Below are 23377 nucleotides of genomic sequence, written 5' to 3' on the forward strand. Positions count from 1 at the left end.
GCAACTCTAAGGACATTAAATTCAAAAGGTGCCTACAGCCCTTGTTTCTGAAGCTTTTCCTCACAATGAAATAGTTTTCAAAGGAAAACAGAAAGCTCCCACAGTGCTGAACCAACACAATTACAGCAAGGCACAGCAAGCAGTGCCAGTCATTAAGTGGCAGGAATGCAAATTCAAAAGCTTTTGTTTATGAAAACTTACACAACCTTAATACACAGCACAACGTATCCGGAAGTTCCTAAAGGCTGTTGAAAGAAATAGAGTAAACACAAAAACCAATACAAGCTATGTAAGCAAAAGAGTAGTGGACATTTTTTGTTTTTAGAAAAGTCACTTAATGCATTATGTATTTCATTCCTGTCTCCTAATGGTTTTTCAATAATTAGAAAAGGTACTGGATAGCAAATCTCAAAATACACAAATATAGGAAACACCACTCTAAATGCTACATGTCCCAATTTGCTATGAAGACTCATAACTCATTCTTAAGTATCAAACTAGAAAAATAACTCAGCAGATTTCATGGAATGGGAAAACATCTTTTAATTACAGTAAAGAGAAAGGAATATTCTAAGTACCAAAAACAACACAGACTAGAACCATGAAGTATGTTCAAGCAGTTCAGAACAGCAATGATCTATTCAAACACCAAATCCAAACATCTGCTGGGACTGGCAGACTGGCAAACCTAGGGAGTCTATATGTGAATTTGAGAATGAAGAGACTAGATCATGGCAGTGAACAAAAACCCCAAACCGTCAAGATTTGTGTTACTCCCCGACTCTGGGACCTAAAAGAGAGAGGGGGATTATAAGCACTAACAGGATTTCTATTTCCATATCTAAACTCAACTTAAGAGGCAAGAGAAGAACGTACATAAAAATCACATGAGGTTAAAAAGAAAATACTGAAAATTAAGGCACATTGGAGAGAAAATGGTAAGAGTGATGAGAAATAAACAATCAAAAGGTGGCTAACGAAGCTTTTGTTTTGAACTTTGGTTATTAAGTTCTGATGGCATACATGCCCTCGAAGACTGACAAAACTGCTTTGCTAATTGTTTCCTAAAACTATGAAGCCAAAATTTTGCATAAGAGTTTGAGGATTTTAAAACACGTCTACTAAATCTCAAAGTTACCACTAACTTAAAGAGAACATGACAAAATGAACTTTCTAGACAAAATTTTAACTAGGATGGTTTTATAAGACCCAGTGGTTTTCCAATCATGTGTATGCACATTCCAATGACAATGTCATAAACTAGATTTTGAAAGGAGAGAAATTTACAGGAAGAATGAAAGTAGATGAAAACTAAACTGATTAGTGTGGTGGAAAACTAAACTGATAAATGAGTGCCAAAGATCCTGTACATTGAGAAGACTAGCTAAGTAAAAATGAAAAAACATATAAAATAAAGTCAGTTAAGTCTCTGATTAACATGTATAACAAAAAATAATTTATAGAAGAATGAGGTACAAAAACACAGGACACACAACTCTTATCTCAATGCAAAGGCTGTAATTAGTTCACTGTGACTGAGTCTGAAAACTTACTCAATTTTCTAAATTATTCTAATTACATATTAGGCTGGTAAAAACGTTACAAGCAAACAGAATGAGGAAATGAGTTGCAAATAGCAATTTCCACTCAAAAGCACATTAAATCGCTATAGCTAAAGCTAAATTACTTGCACAAATAATCCAAAAATTTCTTCTCTCCTAAGCAAATGAAACCTCCAAAACATTTAATATGGTTTTTTAAGAGAAATATTTTTGCCTAGTTCAGAACTGACTTTTATGTGATGCAGAAACATGAAAGAAAGGAATTTTTCTGCTGTTATAAATATCCCTTAATAACTAATTAAGTATACAATATTTTGAGGCCAAGAAGAGTAAAGGAGTAAAAGTATGGTTTTATAAGTAATCACAAGATAATAAATAGATTTTTACAGGATTCCAATGAAGGAATTCTGAGATCTCAGTATCAAATATAAACAAACTCACATATGGGAGAGGGGAATTGGAGAACACCAACATGCAGCTGCTAAATATACACTGCGCGGGCCTATCTGCGTATGCGCAAAATGACCCGGGGACTGTCAGATCTCACAGAAGACAGAATGAGTCCAAAGGGACACTCTGTAAAAAGGAGTTCTTATTTTCTGTATCTTTTTCAAGCACCTACCAATCTATTTTAGGGAAATTATATTATTACATTAAAAGTGAATAAGAGAGGTCAATGTTCTAGCTGCTTTTAAATGTGTTAGGAACAATAAAGTGATAGTGATAGGCGTAGATGAAAAACTGATGGTATTGTCAGTCACCTTTTTCTATGTCAAATTAATTCAGTGCTTAATTAAGGGAAGAGACCAGGGCTGGACTAATTTATAGGAAGCCTTTCTATGTAATAGAACTCAATTGGTTTCAAATTAGGAAGATGAATCTCTTGATCAAACTTTTTATTTTTATGCTCTAAATGGTGAGGGAGAGAAGTATCTTTTCTTTTTTAGGATGGTAACCCCAAGAGATAAGGGTATTTATTTTCTGTGTGTGAACTCGAAAGACTGCAGTCGTTTAATTAATGATTAATGGTTAAAATCATATTCTTGAGCCCATGAAAGTAAAAAATAGACAGGAAGTTTCCTAAGATACATGTAATATGAGCCACAATGAGTAATACAAATAATTCAGCATTCTACCTATTTCTGGGGAAAAAAAAGGAAAAATAGTATTTTGCTCTTTTGTATTTCAATTCTTTAAGTACATCTAAAAAGCTAACGGATCCTTAGGTGCCAGTTGGCCTAATACTCACTATATCTGAATCCTCCAACACTGTCTGAGGAAACCCCAACATATTTGTCTTTGTTCTTCTTTGCTTTCTTTCGCTCTTCACGAAGCCTGTCGTCATCCTGGGCAAACTCAACCAATTCTTTCACTTTCTGGCGAATATTTATACCTTGATCTTTGCCATGCTCATCTGTGAGTATTGTAAGGGAAAAACAAAACCTTTAAGAATTCAGTTAATATGTATCAAACCCTTTAACACAAAAAACAGACATGAAAATCTCAACCCCAGAAACTAACTTCAATCTTTCAGAATTAATAAAAAGAGGCAAATTCTGCTCTTGAATTTTGTCATTTCCTCATCAGCAAATTTTAAATCTTGAGATACTACTTTGGCTTATAAGAACATGTGAAGATCAATGAAAAAATACCACAGGTAACAGAGCCATGCAAGAGCAATTAAAGATTCACTAAGAAGGATTACTACTGATGACCCCAAGAAATGGACGTATATCCATAAATATTACTTTTTCTCTAGTATTTTAACAACAAAAAGAACCCCACTTTAACATTTTAATGACTGAAAAGCACCCAAAAGCCTTGGTTTCCCTAATGCAAGTTTGAAAACACTAATTACCAGGATTTAGTGTAGCTGAAAAACTGAATGTTTAAAGTGCTTTCAACTCGGGTATACTACAAAATGAAATGTGGTTCATTTTGTATCTTCTTTCACATTCAAAACACACTCTGGCTTTGCTGCCTTTGCACAGTAAATATTATTTGGTGGGAGGAAAAAAAAAAACCCCAGCTTCAAACAGATGTGTGTGTTTTGGAGCTCTAACCTTTTCTTCCCATATGATTAAAGCTATTCCTTTATGGACACCACAGGGGACCAGTCTCCAGTGCATATTTTAATATAAACCCGAACACTCATGTTGTGTTGGTTCTGTTGTTATTAGCCAGTCTTTTCTGCAAGTTCTTGTCTTCACTAATTAATACTCTAGGGCCCCACGTCTTGGATTCTGCACTCGTCACACAACCAGCAATAGTCACATTCTAATTAGAGCAGAGAAACTTCTAAGCTGGTTCAGGTGACTGACAACTCCAACTACTGTTTTAATTTGCTTATAAGGTTTTTCTACTGCTCACCTACAAAGTGGTAATTTTCCAGGGATCGCAAATCATAAATGTGTTCTCTGGCACTTGTAACAACACGCTCTGATCCATTCCTTATGAGGTAAGCTAGAAGCAGCAATGACTGTAAAAATACAAAGCACCAAATGATTTAATGAAATAAATTTCAGTAGAGCTTTGGTGAATGGTTAAAAAAATTCCAACATTAGTAAATAAATTTTAATGTATGTGTGGGGCAGGGGGAGTTTCTTTACCTTGGATTAGACTTTAAATAAATAGTCTAAAACTCACATTATCAATTTGAAATTCCTCTTATACCAACAACAGTAAACAAACTGTTCACTGGATATCATGTGTCAAATGATTAAAAAAGTTAAGTCTGATGTTAAGAAATATCTGGTATATATGACATAAATGAACACTAAGCTTTTAGAAAGCTGGCTCAATTTTTACTTTTTATTTGGACATTATGGGATGTGAACTGTTACACACATCAGTTTAAAGAGAACAATTGTTTGGTAATTAGGATTCCATAGCATTTTATCCAGACAAAATTTTACTGGGGTGAGGGGGTGGGGGTGGTTGATGATGTGACTTCTGTTTCAAAAATTTGCTATCAACAAATAGAAAAAAAACAGTTTCAGATTTCTCTTTGGATGATGAAAATGTTCTGGTATTAGTATGGACTGTTGCACAACTTTGTGAATATACTAAAAACACTGAATTAAGCATTTTGAACGTTCACTATACTTAGAATAAATCTCACATACAGATGATTTAATCTTTGAAAAACTAGTTAGGTTGGTCACGTTCAGGCACAAAAACCCCTATCCTACTAGGAACTTAGTCTTTTAAAAAGTAGTTTACACAAGTATTAAACAAAACAGAACAAAGCTAATAAAAAACAAATTCCAACTATTCATCACAACTACTATACAAGCTGAGGGAATAACAATGAATGTTTCAGAAACAAATAACATAAAAAATACAGAACTACATAAGCACTGATTTTCAATCCTGACAGCCTGAAACATTGTTTTCAGAGTTTCAAATGTGAGTATTATATATGCCATTTTGGAAGGCATTGAAAAACTTAAGATTCTGAGTAGCAAGAAAATATGGTGGGGATGGAAAAACAAGTAACTGCTTTGTTTCAGAATAAAGTACTGTACGATGAGATCAGAGCTAAATGAATCTGATAGAGTACAAAATTTAAAACTTTATAAATTAGGATTTCAATGTGTTAGAATAGAATCACTTAATTATTTTTTAAACTAACATATTTTTGGTGCAGAATACCTGGTAATATGACAAACCATATTAGACTATAGTTTTCATTTTAATTGTTCATAGCTAAACATACATGCTATTACAGATTCATTACTTTTCATGTGCACATTTTTATTAGGAAAAATCTTAATAAAATCATCATTTACAATTGTTATTATTAAGTTCAAACATCTCATATTAAGAATTGTTGTTTATGGTGAAAAGAAAACGGAACACAAAGAGCACATCTAATTCTTTTACCTGTTTCAGAACACTCTATTCTAGGATTTAATATCCTTCATTATCACTTATATATGTATACCTTAAAATTCCAATTATTTGTTTTCAACATGTCAAATAATAAAAACAGACTAATAGCCATACCTTATAAACTCTTCTCCAGTTTTTTTTGTTGTCTTTTAACATTCGTGACCAAAGCATGTTCATAAGTTCTGGGAATTGTTCATACATAAATGTAGCCCTGAAAAAAGAATAATTTTCCTCGTTTGCAGTATGTTAATTTTGACAGTAGGTGGCAGACTTGTTCTAAATTACTGATGTTTTCCCAAAGAGCTTAAAAAAATTAATAAGCTTAATTCAAAACATTTATATGATATGCTTCCTTAAAAATGTATCTGTTAGATTTTGTTTAATATCTAGCACTTGTGTAAGCCTCACTAATTAAAACTGTATTTTACAAGCTCTTCATTCAGGGGCATAGTGCTCCACATGCTTATCAGGAAAAAAACTTCAGAAGTTTTTATTTCATGTTTACTTTATACACATTTGTGAAAATTTTACATGGTAAGCTACAGTAAAAGTCTCTAAAACTCGTTAAAAAAAGTTTTATGTTTTTGAGTGAATTTTTGAAGGGGAATGGACCCTGCAAAAAACTTTCTTTATTAATATCTGAATGATTATGCAAAACTTTAAGCTGGCAGCCAAACAGTTTGAAAGCAAAAGCAAATTTTACATTTCTATGTAAAGGTAGTTGGATTCTTTCTGCACTGCTGAGTCAAATTATCACTTACTTGGCAATCTCTCCCATGAGTTGCCCAGAAGGTCCCCAAGGATCATCATTTGTTGCTTCTCGAACCTTAGACTCAATCTCTGAATAATTCATAACCACATTGGTGCTGCAGAGAAAAAAAACGCACACACATACACACAAAGATTAGCATCAAAACTGAGAAACACATGAAAACTTAATAATGACACTACTGGGTGTCCTAATGAGATACCTCTACAGGGTTGGAAAGAAAATATCTTTTGTGCACAACCTACCTCAAGGACACTATATAACACACTTAAAGTTATCTTTAAGACATTACTCTTCCATTAACCTTCAAGAACACAGATGCAGGATTACATTACAGCTGGCATGAGTCCAGTAAAAAGTGGCTTTGGGTCAAATTAGAAAGGAAATTGAACATGCTAGAGTCTATTATAAAATTAAGATGTCAGTTTCCTGACCAGACTTGTGTTTAAATGAAGTTTTGTATTTCCTTTAGAAATTCTGTAATCAGGAAAATTATATGAAAGCTTAATATTATTTATAATGTATTTAAAGAATCTATGAAAAACTGAAGATAACACTCTGAATATGTTTAGAACCAGTATGAACATTTGACTGTAATCTGTTTGTGTCTTTCCACTTACATACATTTTTCCATGTTACTATATGGCCACTCTAAGCCTCACTTTTAATGGCTATATAATATTCCATTAGAAGACTATATAATAATGTATTTAATTTAACACTTCAGCAGTGGTCAAGAACATGGGTTCCAGGAGTCAGAAAGTTCGGATTCTAATTACTTAGTGACTTCTGGCAAAATTGTTTAAATTCTCTTAATCTCAGTTTCCTTCAATGTAAAATGGGAATAAGTAAGAAGATTACAACACAGGGTAGCATATCAAATGGCACTTGTTAGCATAGTGTCTGAAATATGGGAAGTGCTCACTCAATAAATGTTAGCTGTTATTACTACTGGATATAATAATCACTTACTAGAATTTTAAATTAAGTAATATTTTTATAAGAAAAATAACTTTGAAAAGAATACCTTAAAATTAAGACATGAGATGGCAAAATGGTTAAAACAAAATTTCTCATGTTTATATGGATTTTAAGAATTCAAAAACATTTTAATGAATAATGTGACATATTATAGCAGCATTCATTTGACATCTAACGATCTAATCATTACTAAATAATTGTTAAAACAGATGCCTCTGAATATAGAAATTCAAATCTTAACTTAAAGTTAAGTCTTAGGAATAGCGAAAAATCAGAATTTGGTAGCTATTACTTACATATATCCCACTTTTGCTGTACAGTTTTTCAGTCATCAAAAGTTCTATTTTTTAAATAAGGAAGGTTTAGTTGTAATTGGCACACAAATCTCTTTCTTACTGCAAATACTTTAATTTCTTTACGTATAAGGAAGAGACTAATAGTTTTGGATCATATTTTAAAGGATCCATTATACATATAAATATGACTTGCCAAATCATACAATAAATCTAGCTTCTAAGATTTACATTCAGAATACTGTTCTACTAAGAAAGAAAAGCAAAATCCTATTAATGTTTTCAAATCTTGGAGAAAACTGCCTCCTAAAATATCAACAAGTTTGATAATACAAACACATACAAATTATTTCCCTCAGACTAAAATAACTCCATAATCTCAACTGCCTCATTCAAAATTAAAGAGCATTAATGAGTGAATTTTCATAAAAATCCAGCAGTGATCCTACTGAAAATAATTTTATGTATAAATACAAAGGAATAATATTTTCTCCCTTATTTTGTCAACAAAACCAAAATAAAATAAAGGCAGCCAATGGCAGATTTGCAATTTAAGATACTGCAAAATGATGGATTTCAGAATGCTTTTGTTTATCCTAGAGGCTGAAAAATGCGTGGCTTAGGCAGTTAGAAGTGTCAAAATGCAGCTGTGGGAATGAACAATAGCAATTAGGATTATAATTCACCCAAGCATTTCATTACCAAGAATGCACTTAAGATCTTTTTGCACTGTTTGAGGTCTTTTTGCACTGTTTAACTTGTTGGAGAACAAGATGAAAGGAGTTAATCTCTGGTCCACATATATGAAATATTTTTGCTAGAGCTTTCCTAAATGTAGTAGCTTTCAGAACACTACTTTCCTTGTCAAACTACAAAAGCCCATGGGTCAAGTGAGAGAGGGTTTCCCTAAACCCTTCACAAAATTCTTAGCTGAAGGCCTGTGTTTTTGAGTGCTGTGTGTTTAGAGGAAGAGGTTGCATGCACAAAGTCAGTAATTTAAGAATCTCCTTATTTCCTTGGTTAAAAACAAGGGGAATTATGTAAAATACCAACTTGCCATTAGAATACACCCACAATATAGTCATAAAATATCCACAGAAAGATATGGCAGTAATAATAACAAAGAAAACAAAGAACACTTCCACAAAGAAGGGAATCAGTCTCTATTTTAAAGCAATTTTCCAAAGAAATGATTGCTTTCAAAAAGTGGAAAGAACTCCCTTAAAATGAGGTCTGATGGCATAAAGAACTCCAAAACAAAATATATTTTTAAACTGCACTTAATTCCTAAAACAAAACAAAACACTGTATAGTTTGGCCTTATTCCAGGTCATTTAAAAATAACTTTCTAAAAAGGTAAACTGGGATTTGATCCTTTCCCATGTTTTCTGCTGCCCTCACAGTCCACGTCTACCCATAATTCCAGTGACCTTTTTAAAAAAGGAAAATAACCCTTCCTCCCCCCTAAAAAAAAAAAAGTCCAGATGTGAAAGAAAAAAACTAGTTTGACTCCTAAAACTTTCTATGATTGACACAAATTTTTTTATGACTGGATACTTCAGACACTAGAGGGGGCTCTCTCATCAGTTTTGTAAAAACACGTTTAGAAAAAGGTTTAGGATTTGTTCTGTAAACAAAATTATAGGAAATTACAAGGGAATGACGGAAGAGTGAGGAATATAAACTGCTGCTCATGTTCTGAAGATTTTACCTTACAGCAATATTGAACCATTGCTCTTCATAAGGATAAAATCTACAATTAATATCCTTCATATTTGTACAACTGTTGACTGCTTACAAAGTGCTTTTACATACTTTGACATTTGCTCTTCACAACACCCCAGCAACAGGTAGGGCAAGACTGAGTGAGGCCCCAAGGAACGTACTTAACTCTACGCAGCCCAGAACCACCACACTGGCTCTTTAATGCCAACTGCTAAAAGTTACCAGCCTCACGTTCTGTACACGTTTTTATGGCTGTGTGAACACAGCCAATGCTCAACTAGTCAAGGGTTGATTACCATTTGCAAATTACTATGTTCATTTTAGCACTCCTCTTTATTCCTCATTTTATGCTTATTTCGCCAGTCACTACTGACAAAATATCAGTTATTTTACTTAATGATAACAGTTTGGGTACACGTTTTAGAGGTAAAATTGGTTGAAAGTAAAAACAAAAATGGGGCTTTTACTTCTAGATGGTCATTGCTTCTAATCTCACCTTAAGAATAATCACTACAATAACAGACAAGAAAAAAACCTAGCTCTGACATTTTTCATGTCAAAAGCTCAAGAACTTGCTTTGCTAAGACAAACTATATATATACCAAGAGGAAAAGTAAAGTATAGGTATAATCCATTTCCAACTTCTAACAAGAAACAAGGAAACTGAAACAGACTGATATAGTAAGAAATGTTTTCCCAGCTTGTCCTTTTAATTTTACTTCATTTTTAAAAAATGTAGTCAAATCGGTTTTGTATTTTTAACATGGTTTCACCTTTTTGTTTTAGACTTACTATAAACCTTTCATTCCCTCTGAGACCAAGAAAATATTAAGCAGTATCTTCTTTAGACCTTAAATTTGTGTTTTGCTGTGTGCATACATATATCCATACTTAGAGTTGGAGAAACAGAAAAACAGAGGCAGGAAGAGACAGAGCAAAACAGCATTCAAGTGATGCTTTTAAATAATGGTATTTTTTTCTTAATACTTTTGCTGTATTTTCCCGAACTTCTCCCCATGAATATTATATTGTAACTGAGGGAAAACCTTTAAATGCCATTAAAAATACAAACCAAGTATTGTATCACTACTAGTAACATTTTAACTATTTATAAGCAAATAACCATCATGGCAAACGAGTATTATTTGTACTTCCAATGTCTTGTTTTTTCAGGCCAATAAGTAGAGCAAACTAGTAACTAAAATATATATAATACATACTGAAATATGTATGCTAAGTGCTATGTGTGAAAAGCTTCAGGGAATAATTACTTAATATTGAAATTAACATGACTTAAAAAATTGTTAGACAGGAATGCTTTCTGACATTAAAATCTGTATTTAAATCACCCCAATCTCAATGCCACAAAGATTTCAGAAGATAACTTTTATGATACAGGTAAAACTATTATGATCCCTATGAAGTATCAATATATGAAAAAGCTTTGTAATAATAATAATAAAAGACCCATAAAATGAACTCAGAAGACAAAGTATTCTTAGGGAAAGTTCTTTTTTTAATGTTTGTTCTTTCTTTCTTCTGCTTTTTCTTTTTTAATGTTTCTAGAGGAAATATTGGGGAAATAGTTTTAACAATACTTCCTCTTAAAAGCTTGATAATGGACCATGTGATACTCATTTTTCATCAGGGGATGGCCTTCATAACAGTACCCTTATTTTACAGGTTTAATATTCATAGTTTAAAACCAAGTTATATGTTATTACAGCCCGGTGGATGGTATTAATTTATGGCTAACAACCAAGAAGTCTCGTACTCCTAAATTCAGCAAATACATTAACTTTAGTTGTTAAAATCTCAGAGAAATTCTGAGGCTGTCACAGAAATGGTCTGGGGAGGTGGAAAATGGATTCATCCACTTGGCTGGATATTTGCTACTCATCAAAAAAAGTCTTGTCTTTGTCTGAAAGTGAAACACAAAGCAATGAGAAATGTCTTCACACCAGCAGTGGTTCCATAGAAGAATTAGTGTTGCTAAAACAAGTATTATCATATTCGATTATATAGTATCTTAATTATAAAATACCTAAAGTGCTAAGACAAGGAATAGATTTCAGTACTCTCTCCACAGCATAAGAGAACTAATAAAATAAGTACTGGCAAGTACAGAAGAAACAAGCATAACAAACCTAAGCTTGCCATGCTTTCTCTCCAGTGCTGCCATGCTGTCATTACCAACAACAAACCCCTCTACCAAAAAAATAATATATTATTTTTGAATGAGAGGGAGAATATATTTAATAGCAACTCCTTAATAGAGAACTTAAACAAATGGTCAAACTTTGTTAGGTCTTCTAATTCCAAAGTCCACTTTTTGTTATAGATTCTGCCCTAAATTAGAGAATGAGTAGTATCATCTAACCTAAAATTAAAAACCCTTTAAGTTAATATATACGATGACATCACAAATTATGCTAATAAAAGAACTAAATGCTGAATTACGGTTTAAAAAGGTATATTTTTAAGGCATGGAAATAACATTTTCTTTGGTTTTAGTAAATATAAGTACAAACTATCCAACTGAAAAGGAGGAAGCCAATGTATCCTTCTTAAACACACATACTCTTAGAAAGTAAGATAAAGAAAATATCAGTTAGAAAAACTGAAATAGAAGACACCTAAAATCTTATGCTCTTTTTCCATTCTTCTGCAGTAACAAGATTTCAGAAAAGAGTAACCTGGTTACTGAAGAAACATATACCCTATTTCAATCCACTTATGCTGCAAGTATGTGGGATGCTCATGTGCATATTACTTATGACTTTTGAGTATTTACACAGAGGAACTATGCTGGATTATGCACCTTCTGTTTTCCTCTTTACTTTTTAAGAGGAGACATTAAAATGCTAGATGCTGAAACATGAAACTTCCTTTTTTAAAATAACCATCAAGAATTTGCACTGAAATATTTATACCTCATCCTGTAGCTGTCACTGTAAAAAAAAAACAAAAAACAAATAAATATTAAAAAGCAATTTACTGCCAGATTTTAAGGTGGGAGTCCCACAGACCTTTTAAAAACTTCTACTTTTAGAATAATTTTGGATACATGAAGATCAAATTCCATACTGTAACTGTATACCTAAAACATTTAAAAAATACAATAAACTGCCTAAGTCCAAATTCAAGTTGCCTGCCTAAAAGAAATTAAAACCACAGAAAATTTATTAATGTTCAATAACACCACTTCAATTGTTCCCTCCCCTCCTGATGTAAAACTACACCTACCTGATGTAACTGTTTTTGAAATTCTACTTAAGTTCTAAGAAAATTAAGGACTTTATACTCTTTTTCTAAGCCAAAAGCTGTTCTCACACCACTTTTACAACCAAGTTCTTTGATCCATTCTGATAAATGTTGGCCTTCAATTTCAGTAATAGTTGAGTCTAGTATTATCACAGGGGTGGGAGAACTGAACTACAAAATTTTCTTTCTTTTTTGAGAGGGCATCTCTCATATTTATTGATCAAATGGTTGTTAACAACAATAAAATTCTGTATAGGGGACTCAATGCACAATGATTAATCAACCCCAAGCCTAATTCTCAACAGTCTCCAATCTTCTGAAGCATAACGAACAAGTTCTTACATGGTGAACAGTGCAAGGGCAGTCATATCACAGAAAATTTCAGTTTTGATCATGCATCTTGAACTATAAACAATCAAGTCAGATATGATTACTCATTTGATTTTTATACTTGATTTATATGTGAATCCCACATTTCTCCCTTATTATTATTATTTTTTAATAAAATGCTGAAGTGGTAGATAGATGCAAGATAAAGGTAGAAAACATATTTAGTGCTGTAAGAGGGCAAATGTAGATGATCAGGTCTGTGCCTAGAGACTAAGTATTAATCCAAGCTAGACAAGGGCAACAAAACATCCACGGATGCAGATTTCTCTCAAAACGGGGAAGGGGGGTGAGGTTCTAAGCCTCACCTCTGTTGATCCCCAATTTCTCACCTGATGGCCCCCCTGCGACTGTGCCTGTCTTAGGTTTGAACTACAAAATTGTTATTATTCTTTTTTCCTATTACTGAACACTGTTGATTGATATGGCCCAATATTCTTGTAATCTTAAATATTTAGATTTGTAGTACATTTGTACTACTTCCAGATAAAGTAGGAATAAATTCTATAAAACTATTTTCTACAAAAGTATTTTTCAGTTCTTTTGGTGAGGGGGTGGGTAGTAGGGGTCCACAGGAAGCAAAATGAACACTGAACACTATTCTGAAGGTAGAAAAAACTGTTAAGAATATACCCCTAACATTTCTGAAAGATTACTTTAGACCTCTGTGTATCTCCCAAAATTATGAAAATGAAAATGTTTACATCTCCCAGATTCCATCAACAGTCGAAGTATCCTGTGCATATTATATTTCTTCAACACAGGTTAACCAGTATTTACATTCACCAAGTTTTACTTCTCAGGTAAGAAATTTTTGCATGGCAGAACACTTCCCCTCATTTTTTTTTACTGATTCTGTACAGATTTGATTGTATTATCATTCCAAGGTACCATCAAACTTGATGTGTTCCTGTCTAAAAATATGTAAAGCTTCTATTTTCTGTCTGTGAAGCATCGTTTTCTTAGGCTCTGCCACACTCACCGCCAGTACTGGAGGTTGGCTTATACTCTGAGTCCTTTTCCAAAAGATGTTAATTTGTTACCACAGCCCCAGAACTGGAACACAATGAAGCTGAGCTGCAAGGTCAGGCTAACTAGGTGACATAATCCCCATGTACAGGTCAGACTGATTCATAAAGACACTACACATTATTTTCTGTTAAATCTACACCTGTTTTAAAAATTCAAAATTTTGAGCAGAGAAATTCAAAATTTTGAACAGAAAAGTAAAGTATCTATTGTGTTTTAGAAAGGAGAACAGTTACAGGAAGGAAATGTAATGCAAAAAAAAAATTAAAGACTTTCATCAGTAATTGACATTAGCTCATAACACTTTCTCTTCAAATCTCTAAAAATACCCATTATAGATAGATTATCAGTATTCCAAGCTTGAAAACTAGTATCCCAAATCCACATAATTTCAAATTGTGTATTAGAGAAATACTTGGTCCCCTTGTTTCTGGAAAAGCTTACCTAAACATTTTAGAAAGATTTCCAGTATTGATTCATTACCAGTTTGCATGGCTATAACTACCCAGATTCCACCTAAGATTTGAGATTCCTAACAATTGGCATGTTCCTCATTTAAGTAAACAGTTGTTTTAAAATGTAATGAGAAGTAATGAATCCCATTTTTTCCCCAGTAAAAGCCCAACAAACCCCACAAAAAATCATTATTGTATGGTTTACATAGAATTCAGTCAAGAAATATTACATGAATAATCATTAAAGAAATAAATACTCCACATTTAGTTACTAATGGTAACATTTAGTACAAACTATGTACCAGACTAGAATGTATACATAAATTAGCAGTGAAAGATAAAACATATAGAAGCAGTGACTAAAATACCCCATTTTATATAAAAAGTCATTAGATGTTCTAATCCAACAAGAAGTCTTTTGGGAAACACTAGAAACCACATATAATTATTTCAATGCCTCCAAAAATATAGGAATTGATCCAAACAGAAAATACTTAAACCAGGATGGTAGTTGGATTTCTGCCCCTCAAAAGCCTGTCATTTAATTCTTTTTCTCAAAAGGTACCGACCTTTTGATCACTATTGAGTGTGACTTAAACTGGCAACTTTTCAAGGTAATAGCTCAGTAATTTATGAAACAGATGTTCAAGAAAAACTACATGAATGAGATAGGCCAAGAAAAACATCCTGATGTCCACAACTAAATTATGACCTGGGGGAGGAAGAAACTATAAAACTATTTCCCTTTCCTTACAACTTCAGTAGTTAGCAATACCATATAAAATAACCCATTTGATAGCAGTCCTTTTCAGGCATTAAAACGGGCCTTGAGTCCAGAAACTGTTCCAAAACACAAGGCCACACTAAAGAAAAATATTGCACATTTATATATTTTCATAATCTCCATCTTTTATAAAAGGCTTTTTGTAGAGAAGCAAAATGTATATTACTGTATGTATTAGAAATTAATCTTGTCTCTGATCCCTGTACGAATTAACCACTCTGTGTCTTAGTTTCCTCACATGCAAGGTAGTGCCTATGTTTCAAAGAGATTAAATGAAATGGTATGTGTAAAGCATGTAACAGACTTGGTCATTTTTCTGCAGTATTTTTTTCCATCTTGAAAATATTCTTTATATGGTACCTTACAGTAGACTGGCCTAATTCTTATTATTCACGCACATCTCATTCATTGGTGCAAAACTTTACAGTCACAGTAATGAGCAGCTTATCTGACCCACAGTGCAGACATGGAAATGAAGAATTTGAGGACATAACTATATAGCAAGGCAGAAATGACTCTACTACTAAGAAATGGCCAAAGAGCTAGAAATGAGTATCACTAAGAGACAGGACAAGTGTCTCTTAATACAAGCCTTGGCACAGAACAATGGCTATTTTATGTATAATAGAGTATGTATTTTGAAGTTCACGTTCCTTAATGATTTTGGTACATCACCAACTGTGAACTAGGATTTTATTTTATATTATATATCAACTCCTCCTTTAGTGGTAATCTGAAATCATCTGATAAAATAAAAAGTCTCTAATTTCTTTTGGATTCACTAAACTAACTCATTCATATCAACTACTGGAATCACAGATCACAAAGCAAATTATGCCAAAGACTTCTAAGTTGTTATAGTAAGATGGGAAATTATCTGGAGTGACATTTGTATTTACAATTTAAGATATCAAAAGCTGTAGAATTCTGGGCTTTCAAAATGCCAAAAATAAGGTCTATGAAACTCACTTGATTGGACTACCTGACTCAACAAAGGATTTCAGAAGAGCTACAACACCCAGTTTTTGTGCCTTCTTCCCTTTCCAAAGGCATAAATATTATATACAGAAATGTCTGGAAGGCTATAGGTCTTGAGGGTTTTTATGGAAGCCTTTCTACTCTCTCTAGCACAGGTGCTGCTGTCACCATGACCTGACAGCAGATGTCAGGCTTAAAAAAAAGCTGCCCCAACAAAGGCTAGCTCTATGATACCAAGAAGTTTTATTCCAGATAGGAATTCTGGTAACAATAAGATTTGAGGAGGGGATGTTCTATGGCTGATATGTATGTTTCAGGAAAGCAGGATGGAAAACTGTTTACAAAGTGTAGCAGCAATGGTGCCTGGAACAATGTTGCAACACAACAGGCAGAGGCAGCCTCCACTTGAACATTTTTTTCCTTTCATGGCCATAGAAAAAAAGTCTCACAACACAAAATTGTATGGACACTAAACCACTAAAAACAAGCCTCATGAGACGTGAGACAGAGGCTTCCTCCTAAAACCGCATATAATATAAAAATATAAATAATATGACTAAACCTGAAAGAGCAACAGGAAAGAGGGCTGCACCAAACTGCATACACCTGGAGAAAAGAATAAACCTCACAGAACAGGGTAACGTACCAAAGCCCTGGCCCAGCAGGACTCAAGCCCTTCCCCCACCCCAGCTCACCAGCAGGAGGAAGAGAAATGGAGCAGAAAGGGAGTGGAGGCCTGGGACTGCTAAATAACTAACTCTGGAGATCTCCTCTGGGAGCACAAACCTAGGAAAGCCCATCAGGCTAACATCAGACTTCTCAGCAGAAACCTTACAGGCCAGAAGGGAGTGGCATGATGTATTTAATGCCATGAAGCAGAAGGGCCTGGAACCAAGATTACTTTATCTGGCAATATTATCATTTAAATTTGAAGGATGGATTAAACAATTTCCAGATAAGCAAAAGCTAAGAGAATTTACCTTCCACAAACCATCTCTACAGTCTATTTTGGAGGGACTGCTATAGACGGAAGTGTTCCTAAGGTTGAATAGCTGTCACCAGATGTAATAAAACCACAGTAAAGAAAGTAGAACAGCTAATTACAAAGCAAATGCAAAATTAAACTATCCCCAAAGTCAATCAAGGGATAGACAAAAAGTATAGAATTTGATACCTAATATATAAAGAAAGGAGGAGGAAGAAAAAGGAGGAGAAATAGAAAAGAACCTTTAGATTGTGTTTGTAACAGCATACTAAGTGAGTTAAGTTAGGCTCTCAGATAGTATAAGGAAAGTAACCTGGAACCTTTGGTAACCACAAATCTAAAGCCTGAAATGGCAGTAGTACATACCTATCAATAATCACCAAATGTAAATGGACTGAATGCACCAATCAAAAGACACAGAGGCACAGAATGGATAAAAAAACAAGACCCATCTATATGCTGTTTACAAGAGACTCACCTCAAACCCAAAGACATGCAGACAAAAAGTCAAGGGATGAAAAAAGATATTTCAAGCGAACAATAGGGAGAAAAAGCAGGTGTTGCAGTACTAGTATCAGTCAAAATAGACTTTAAAACAAAGAAAGTAACAAGTGATAGAGAAGGACATTACATAATGATAAAGGGCTCAGTCCAACAAGAGGATATAACCATTATAAATATATATGCACCCAATACAGGAGCACCAGCATATGTGAAACAAATACTAACAGAACTAAAGGAGAAAATAGAATGCAATGCATTCATTTTAGGAGACTTCAACACACCATTCACTCCAAAGGATAGATCCACCAGACAGAAAATAAGGACACAGAGGCACTGAACAACACAGTAGAACAGATCGACCTAATAGACAGCTATAGAACTCTACATCCAAAAGCAACAGGATACACATTATTCTCAAGTGCACATGGAACATTTTCCAGAATAGATCACATACTAGGCCACAAAACAAGCCTCAGTAAATTCAAGAAGACTGAAATTCTACCAACCAACTTTTCAGACCACAAAGGTATAAAACTAGAAATAAATTGTACAAACAAAGCAAAAAGGCTCACAAACACATGGAGGCTTAACAACATGCTTCTAAATAGTCAATGGAGCAACAACCAAATTAAAATGGAGATCCAGCAATATACGGAAATTAATGACAACAACAACACAAAGCCCCAACTTTTGTGGGATGCAGCGAAAGCAGTCTTAGGAGGAAAGCATATAGCACTCCAGAAATATTTAAAGAAGGAAGAACAAACCCAAACGAATAGTCTAACGTCACAATTATCGAAATTGGAAAAAGAAGAACAAATGAGGCCTAAAGTCAGCAGGAGGGGCATAATAAAGACCAGAGAAGAAATAACCAAAATTGAGAAGAATAAAACAATAGAAAAAAATCAATGAAACCAAGAGCTGGTTCTTGGAGAAAATAAACAAAATACATAAGCCTCTAGCCAGACTTATTATTAAGAGAAACAGAGAATCAACACACATCAACAGAATCAGAAATGAGAAAGGATACATCACGATGGACCCGAAAGAAATACAGGGAATAATTCGAGACTACTATGAAAATCTATATGCTAACAAGCTGGAAAACCTAGAAGAAATGGACAACTTCCTAGAAAAATACAACCTTCCAAGACTGACCAATGAAGAAATACAAAATCTAAACAAACCAATTACCAGCAAAGAAATTGAAGAGGTAATCAAAAAACTACTCAAGAACAAAACCCCCGGGCCAGATGGATTTACCTCGGAATTTTATCAGACATACAGAGAAGATGTAATACACGTTCTCCTTACAGTTTTCCAAAAAATAGAAGAGGAGGGAATACTTCCAAACTCATTCTATGAAGCCAGCATCACTCTAATACCAAAACTAGGCAAAGACAACACAAAAAGAGAAAAATTGCAGACCAATATCCCTGATGAACATAGATGCAAAAATACTCAACAAAATATTAGCAAACAAAATTCAAAAACACATCAAAAGGATCATACACCATGACCAAGTGGGATTCATTCCAGGGATGCAAGGATGTTACAACATTCGAAAATCCATCAACATCATCCACCACATCAACAAAAAGAAGGACAAAAACCACATTATCATCTCCATAGATGCTGAAAAAGCATTTGACAAAATTCAACATCCATTCATGATAAAAACACTCAGCAAAATGGGTATAGAGGGCAAATACCTCAACATAATAAAGGCCATATATGATAAACCCACAGCTAACATCATACTGAACAGTGAAAAGCTGAAAGCTTTTCCTCTGAGATCAGGAACAAGACAGGGATGCCCACTCTCCCCACTGTTATTTAACATAGTACTGGAGGTCCTAGCCATGGCAATTAGACAAAACAAAGAAATATAAATCCAAATTGGTAAAGAAGAAGTTAAACTGTCACTATTTGCAGATGACATGATATTGTACATAAAAAACCCTAAAGACTCCACTCTAAAACTACTAGAACTGATATCGGAATACAGAAAAGTTGCAGGATACAAAATTAACACACAGAAGTCTGTGGCTTTCGTATACACTAACAATGAACTAATAGAAAGAGAAATCAGGAAAACAATTCCATTCACAACTGCATCAAAAAGAATAAAATACTTAGGAATAAACCTTACCAAGCAAGTGAAAGACCTATACCTGAAACTATAAGACACTCTTAAGGGAAATTAAAGAGGGTACTAACAAAAGGAAACTCATCCCATGCTCTTGGCTAGGAAGAATTAATATCGTCAAAATGGCCCTCCTGCCCAAAGCAATATACAGATTTGATGCAATCCCTATCAAATTACCAACAACATTCTTCAACGAACTGGAACAAATAGTTCAAAAACTCATATGGAAACACCAAAGACCCCGAATAGCCAAAGCAATCCTTAGAAGGAAGAATAACATGGGGGGCATATCACTCCCCAACTTCAAGCTCTACTACAAAGCCACAGTAATCAAGACAGTTTGGTACTGGCACAAGAACAGAGCCACAGACCAGCAGAACAGAATAGACACCCCAGATATTAGCCCAGACATATATGGTCAATTAATATACGATAAAGGAACCATGGACATACAATGGGGAAATAACAGCCTCTTTAACAGATGGTGCTGGCAAAACTGTACAGCTACATGTAAGAGAATGAAACTGGATCACTGTCTAACCCCATACACAAAAGTAAATTCAAAATGGATCAAAGACCTGAATGTAAGTCATGAAACCATAAAACTCTTAGAAAAAAACATAGGCAAAAATCTCTTGGACATAAACATGAGTGACTTCTTCATGAACATATCTCCCTGGGCAAGGGAAACAAAAGCAAAAATGAACAGGTGGGACTATGTCAAGCTGAAAAGCTTCTGTACAGTAAAGGACACCATCAATAGAACAAAAACATACTGTACAGTATGGGAGAATATATTTGAAAATGACAGATCCGATAAAGGCTTGATGTCCAGAATATATAAAGAGCTCACATGCCTCAACAAACAAAAAACAAATAACCCAATTAAAAAATGGGCAGAGGAGGGAGATGTCTAGGCTGGCATGTGCATACAGTGAGACAACGAATTTGACCGGATCTGTACTGTTGGAACTCAACCAGGAGTTGGGAGGGGTGCAAGGTGTAGCACTCCAAAATCTTATGACTACAGACTATCTACGGTTAAAAGAACATATGGGATGTGAACAGATCCCAGAAATGGGCTGCTTTAATTTGTCTGATTTCTCTCAGACTGTTCAAGTACAGTTGGACAATATCCATCATATCATAGACAAATTTTCACAAATGCCTAGGGTGCCTAAATGGTTTTCTTGGCTTCACTGGAGATGGATGGTAATTATAGATTTGCTTTGTTTATGTCACCGTATTCCTATTATGTTAATATGTGTGTGCAAATTAGTTAGTAGTTTAAAACCTATACATACTTAAGGTACTCTACAAGAAGATATGTCAAAGAAATAATCAATCCTCCCATGTTTCCTTCCATATGCTACATCTGTAGCTTTTCTTCTTTCTTCCTAATTACAACCCTTAAATAGAATTCGTGCCTCATATCGAATTTACCAAGTATCATAATTCCTCCAGGTGGTAAAGATACCTTCAGACAAGTGCTGGGAATAGAAGCCACAGGGCATAAATCTGCAAAGAAGTAAAAAGCTAACCTTTTCAAACAATATGGCTTCTCTCTCACTTACCAACTTTACATTTCCCTGTATGGCCCCGGAAGATGACTGGTTAGCCAGAGACGGGTAAGATTCCTCAAGGGAGGAACAACCTAAGACAGGCACAGTCACAGGGGGGCCATCAGGTGAGAATTTGGGGATCAACAGAGGTGAGGCTCAGAACCTCACCCCCCCTGCTTTGAGAGAAATCTTCTGCATCCGTGGATGTTTTGCTGCCCTTGTCTAGCCTGGATTAATACTTAGTCCATAGGCACACACCTGATCATCTGATCATCTACATTTGCCCTCTTACAGCACTAAACTATGTTTTCTACCTTTATCTTGCATCTACCTACCACTTCAGCATTTTATTAAAAATAAAAATAATAATAATAATAAAGGGAGAAATGTGGGATCAACATATAAATCAAGTACAAAAATCAAAAGAATATTCATATTTGACCTGATTGTTTATAGGTCATAATGCGTGATCAAAACCGAAAGTTTCTGTGATGACTGCCCTTGTACTGTTCACCATGAAAGAATTTATTCACTATGTAAGAATTCGTTCACCATGTAAGAACTTGTTCGTTATGCTTCAGAACATTGGAGACTGACGAGAATTAGACTTGAGATGGATTAATGATTGTACATTGAGCATTGACCCCCCCTATACAGAATTTTATTGTTGTTAACAACCATTTGATCAATAAATATGAGAGATGCCCTCTCAAAAAAAAAAATTATCTGTACTGAATATTTTCAGTAATTCCCATCGCAAATATGAATTCTGTGGTGAGAACTTAAAAAAAAAAAAAAATGGGCAGAGGAGCTGAACAGACAGTTCTCCAAAGAAGAAATTCAGATGGCCAACAGACACATGAAAAGATGCTCTACATTGCTTGTCATAAGAGAAATGGAAATTAAAACCACAATGAGATATCACCTCACACCAGTAAGGATCACCACCATCCAAAAGACAAAGAACAACAAATGCTGGTGAGGTTGTGGAGAAAGGGGAACCCTCCTACATTGCTGGTAGGAATGCAAATTAGTTCAACTACTGTAGATAGCAGTATGGAGGTTCCTCAAAAAGCTCAAAATAGAAATACCATTTGACCCAGGAATTCCACTCCTAGGAATTTACCCTAAGAATGCAGCAGCCCAGTTTGAAAAAGACAGATGCACCCCTATGTTTATTGCAGCACTATTTACAATAGCCAAGAAATGGAAGCAACCTAAGTGTCCATCAGGAGATGAATGGATAAAGAAGATGTGGTACATATACACAATGGAGTATTATTCAGCCATAATAAGAAAACAAATCCTACCATTTGCAGCAACATGGATGGAGCTAGAGGGTATTATGCTCAGTGAAATAAGCCAGGCAGAGAAAGACAAGTACCAAATGATTTCACTCATATGTGGAGTATAAGAACAAAGAAAAACTGAAGGAACAAAACAGTAGCAGAATCACAGAACCCAAGAATGGACTAATGGTTACCAAAAGGAAAGGGACTAGGCAGGAGGGGTGGGAAGGGAGGGATAAGGGCAGGGAAAAAGAAAGGGGGCCTTACAATTAGCATGTATAATGTGGGGGAGGCACAGGGAAGGATGTGCAACACAGAGAAGACAAGTAGTGAGTCTACAGTATCTTACTACGCTGATGGATAATGACTGTAATGGTGTTTGTTGGGGGGGACTTGGTGAAGGGGGGAGTCTAGTAACTGTAATGTTCTTCATGTAAATTTAGATTAATGATAATAAAATGAATAAAAATATAGAAAGAAATGAAGTAAGATAATAAAATGAATAAAAATAAAGAAAAGGAAGGGGGGAGGGAGGGAAGGAAAGAGGGAGAGAAGAAGGGAGGGAGGGAGGAAGGACATCCAGATTGGCAAGGAAGAAGTTAAACTGTCCCTGTTTGCAGATGACATGAAATTGTACATAAAAAAACCCCTAAAGAATCCACTCCAAAACTACTAGATGTAATATCTGAATTCAGCAAAGTTGCGGGATACAAAATTGATATGCAGAAATCTGTTGCATTCCTATACAGTAATGATGAACTAGCAGA

The 23377-nt window shown here is 34.5% G+C and overlaps 1 protein-coding gene across 5 annotated transcripts in view; it reads right to left on the reverse strand.

The window, feature by feature from the left end:
• Positions 1-23377, reverse strand: part of CLINT1 (clathrin interactor 1) — a 66442-nt gene that overhangs the window by 21292 nt on the left and 21773 nt on the right. For 4 of the 5 annotated variants that reach the window (XM_037025136.2, XM_017679976.3, XM_017679984.3 and 1 more), the window contains 4 exons: positions 6218-6322; positions 5571-5667; positions 3933-4041; positions 2812-2976 (listed from right to left, as the gene is read on the reverse strand). In XM_037025136.2, coding sequence (XP_036881031.1) covers positions 2812-2976; positions 3933-4041; positions 5571-5667; positions 6218-6322 — 476 coding nt within the window. Of the gene's footprint in view, positions 1-2811; positions 2977-3932; positions 4042-5570; positions 5668-6217; positions 6323-7502; positions 7522-23377 lie in introns of those variants that run through there. The other variant, XM_037025135.2, reaches the window with a different exon arrangement.

Source organism: Manis javanica, chromosome 1 (genome assembly GCF_040802235.1).
Source record: "Manis javanica isolate MJ-LG chromosome 1, MJ_LKY, whole genome shotgun sequence".
NCBI lineage: Eukaryota > Metazoa > Chordata > Mammalia > Pholidota > Manidae > Manis > Manis javanica.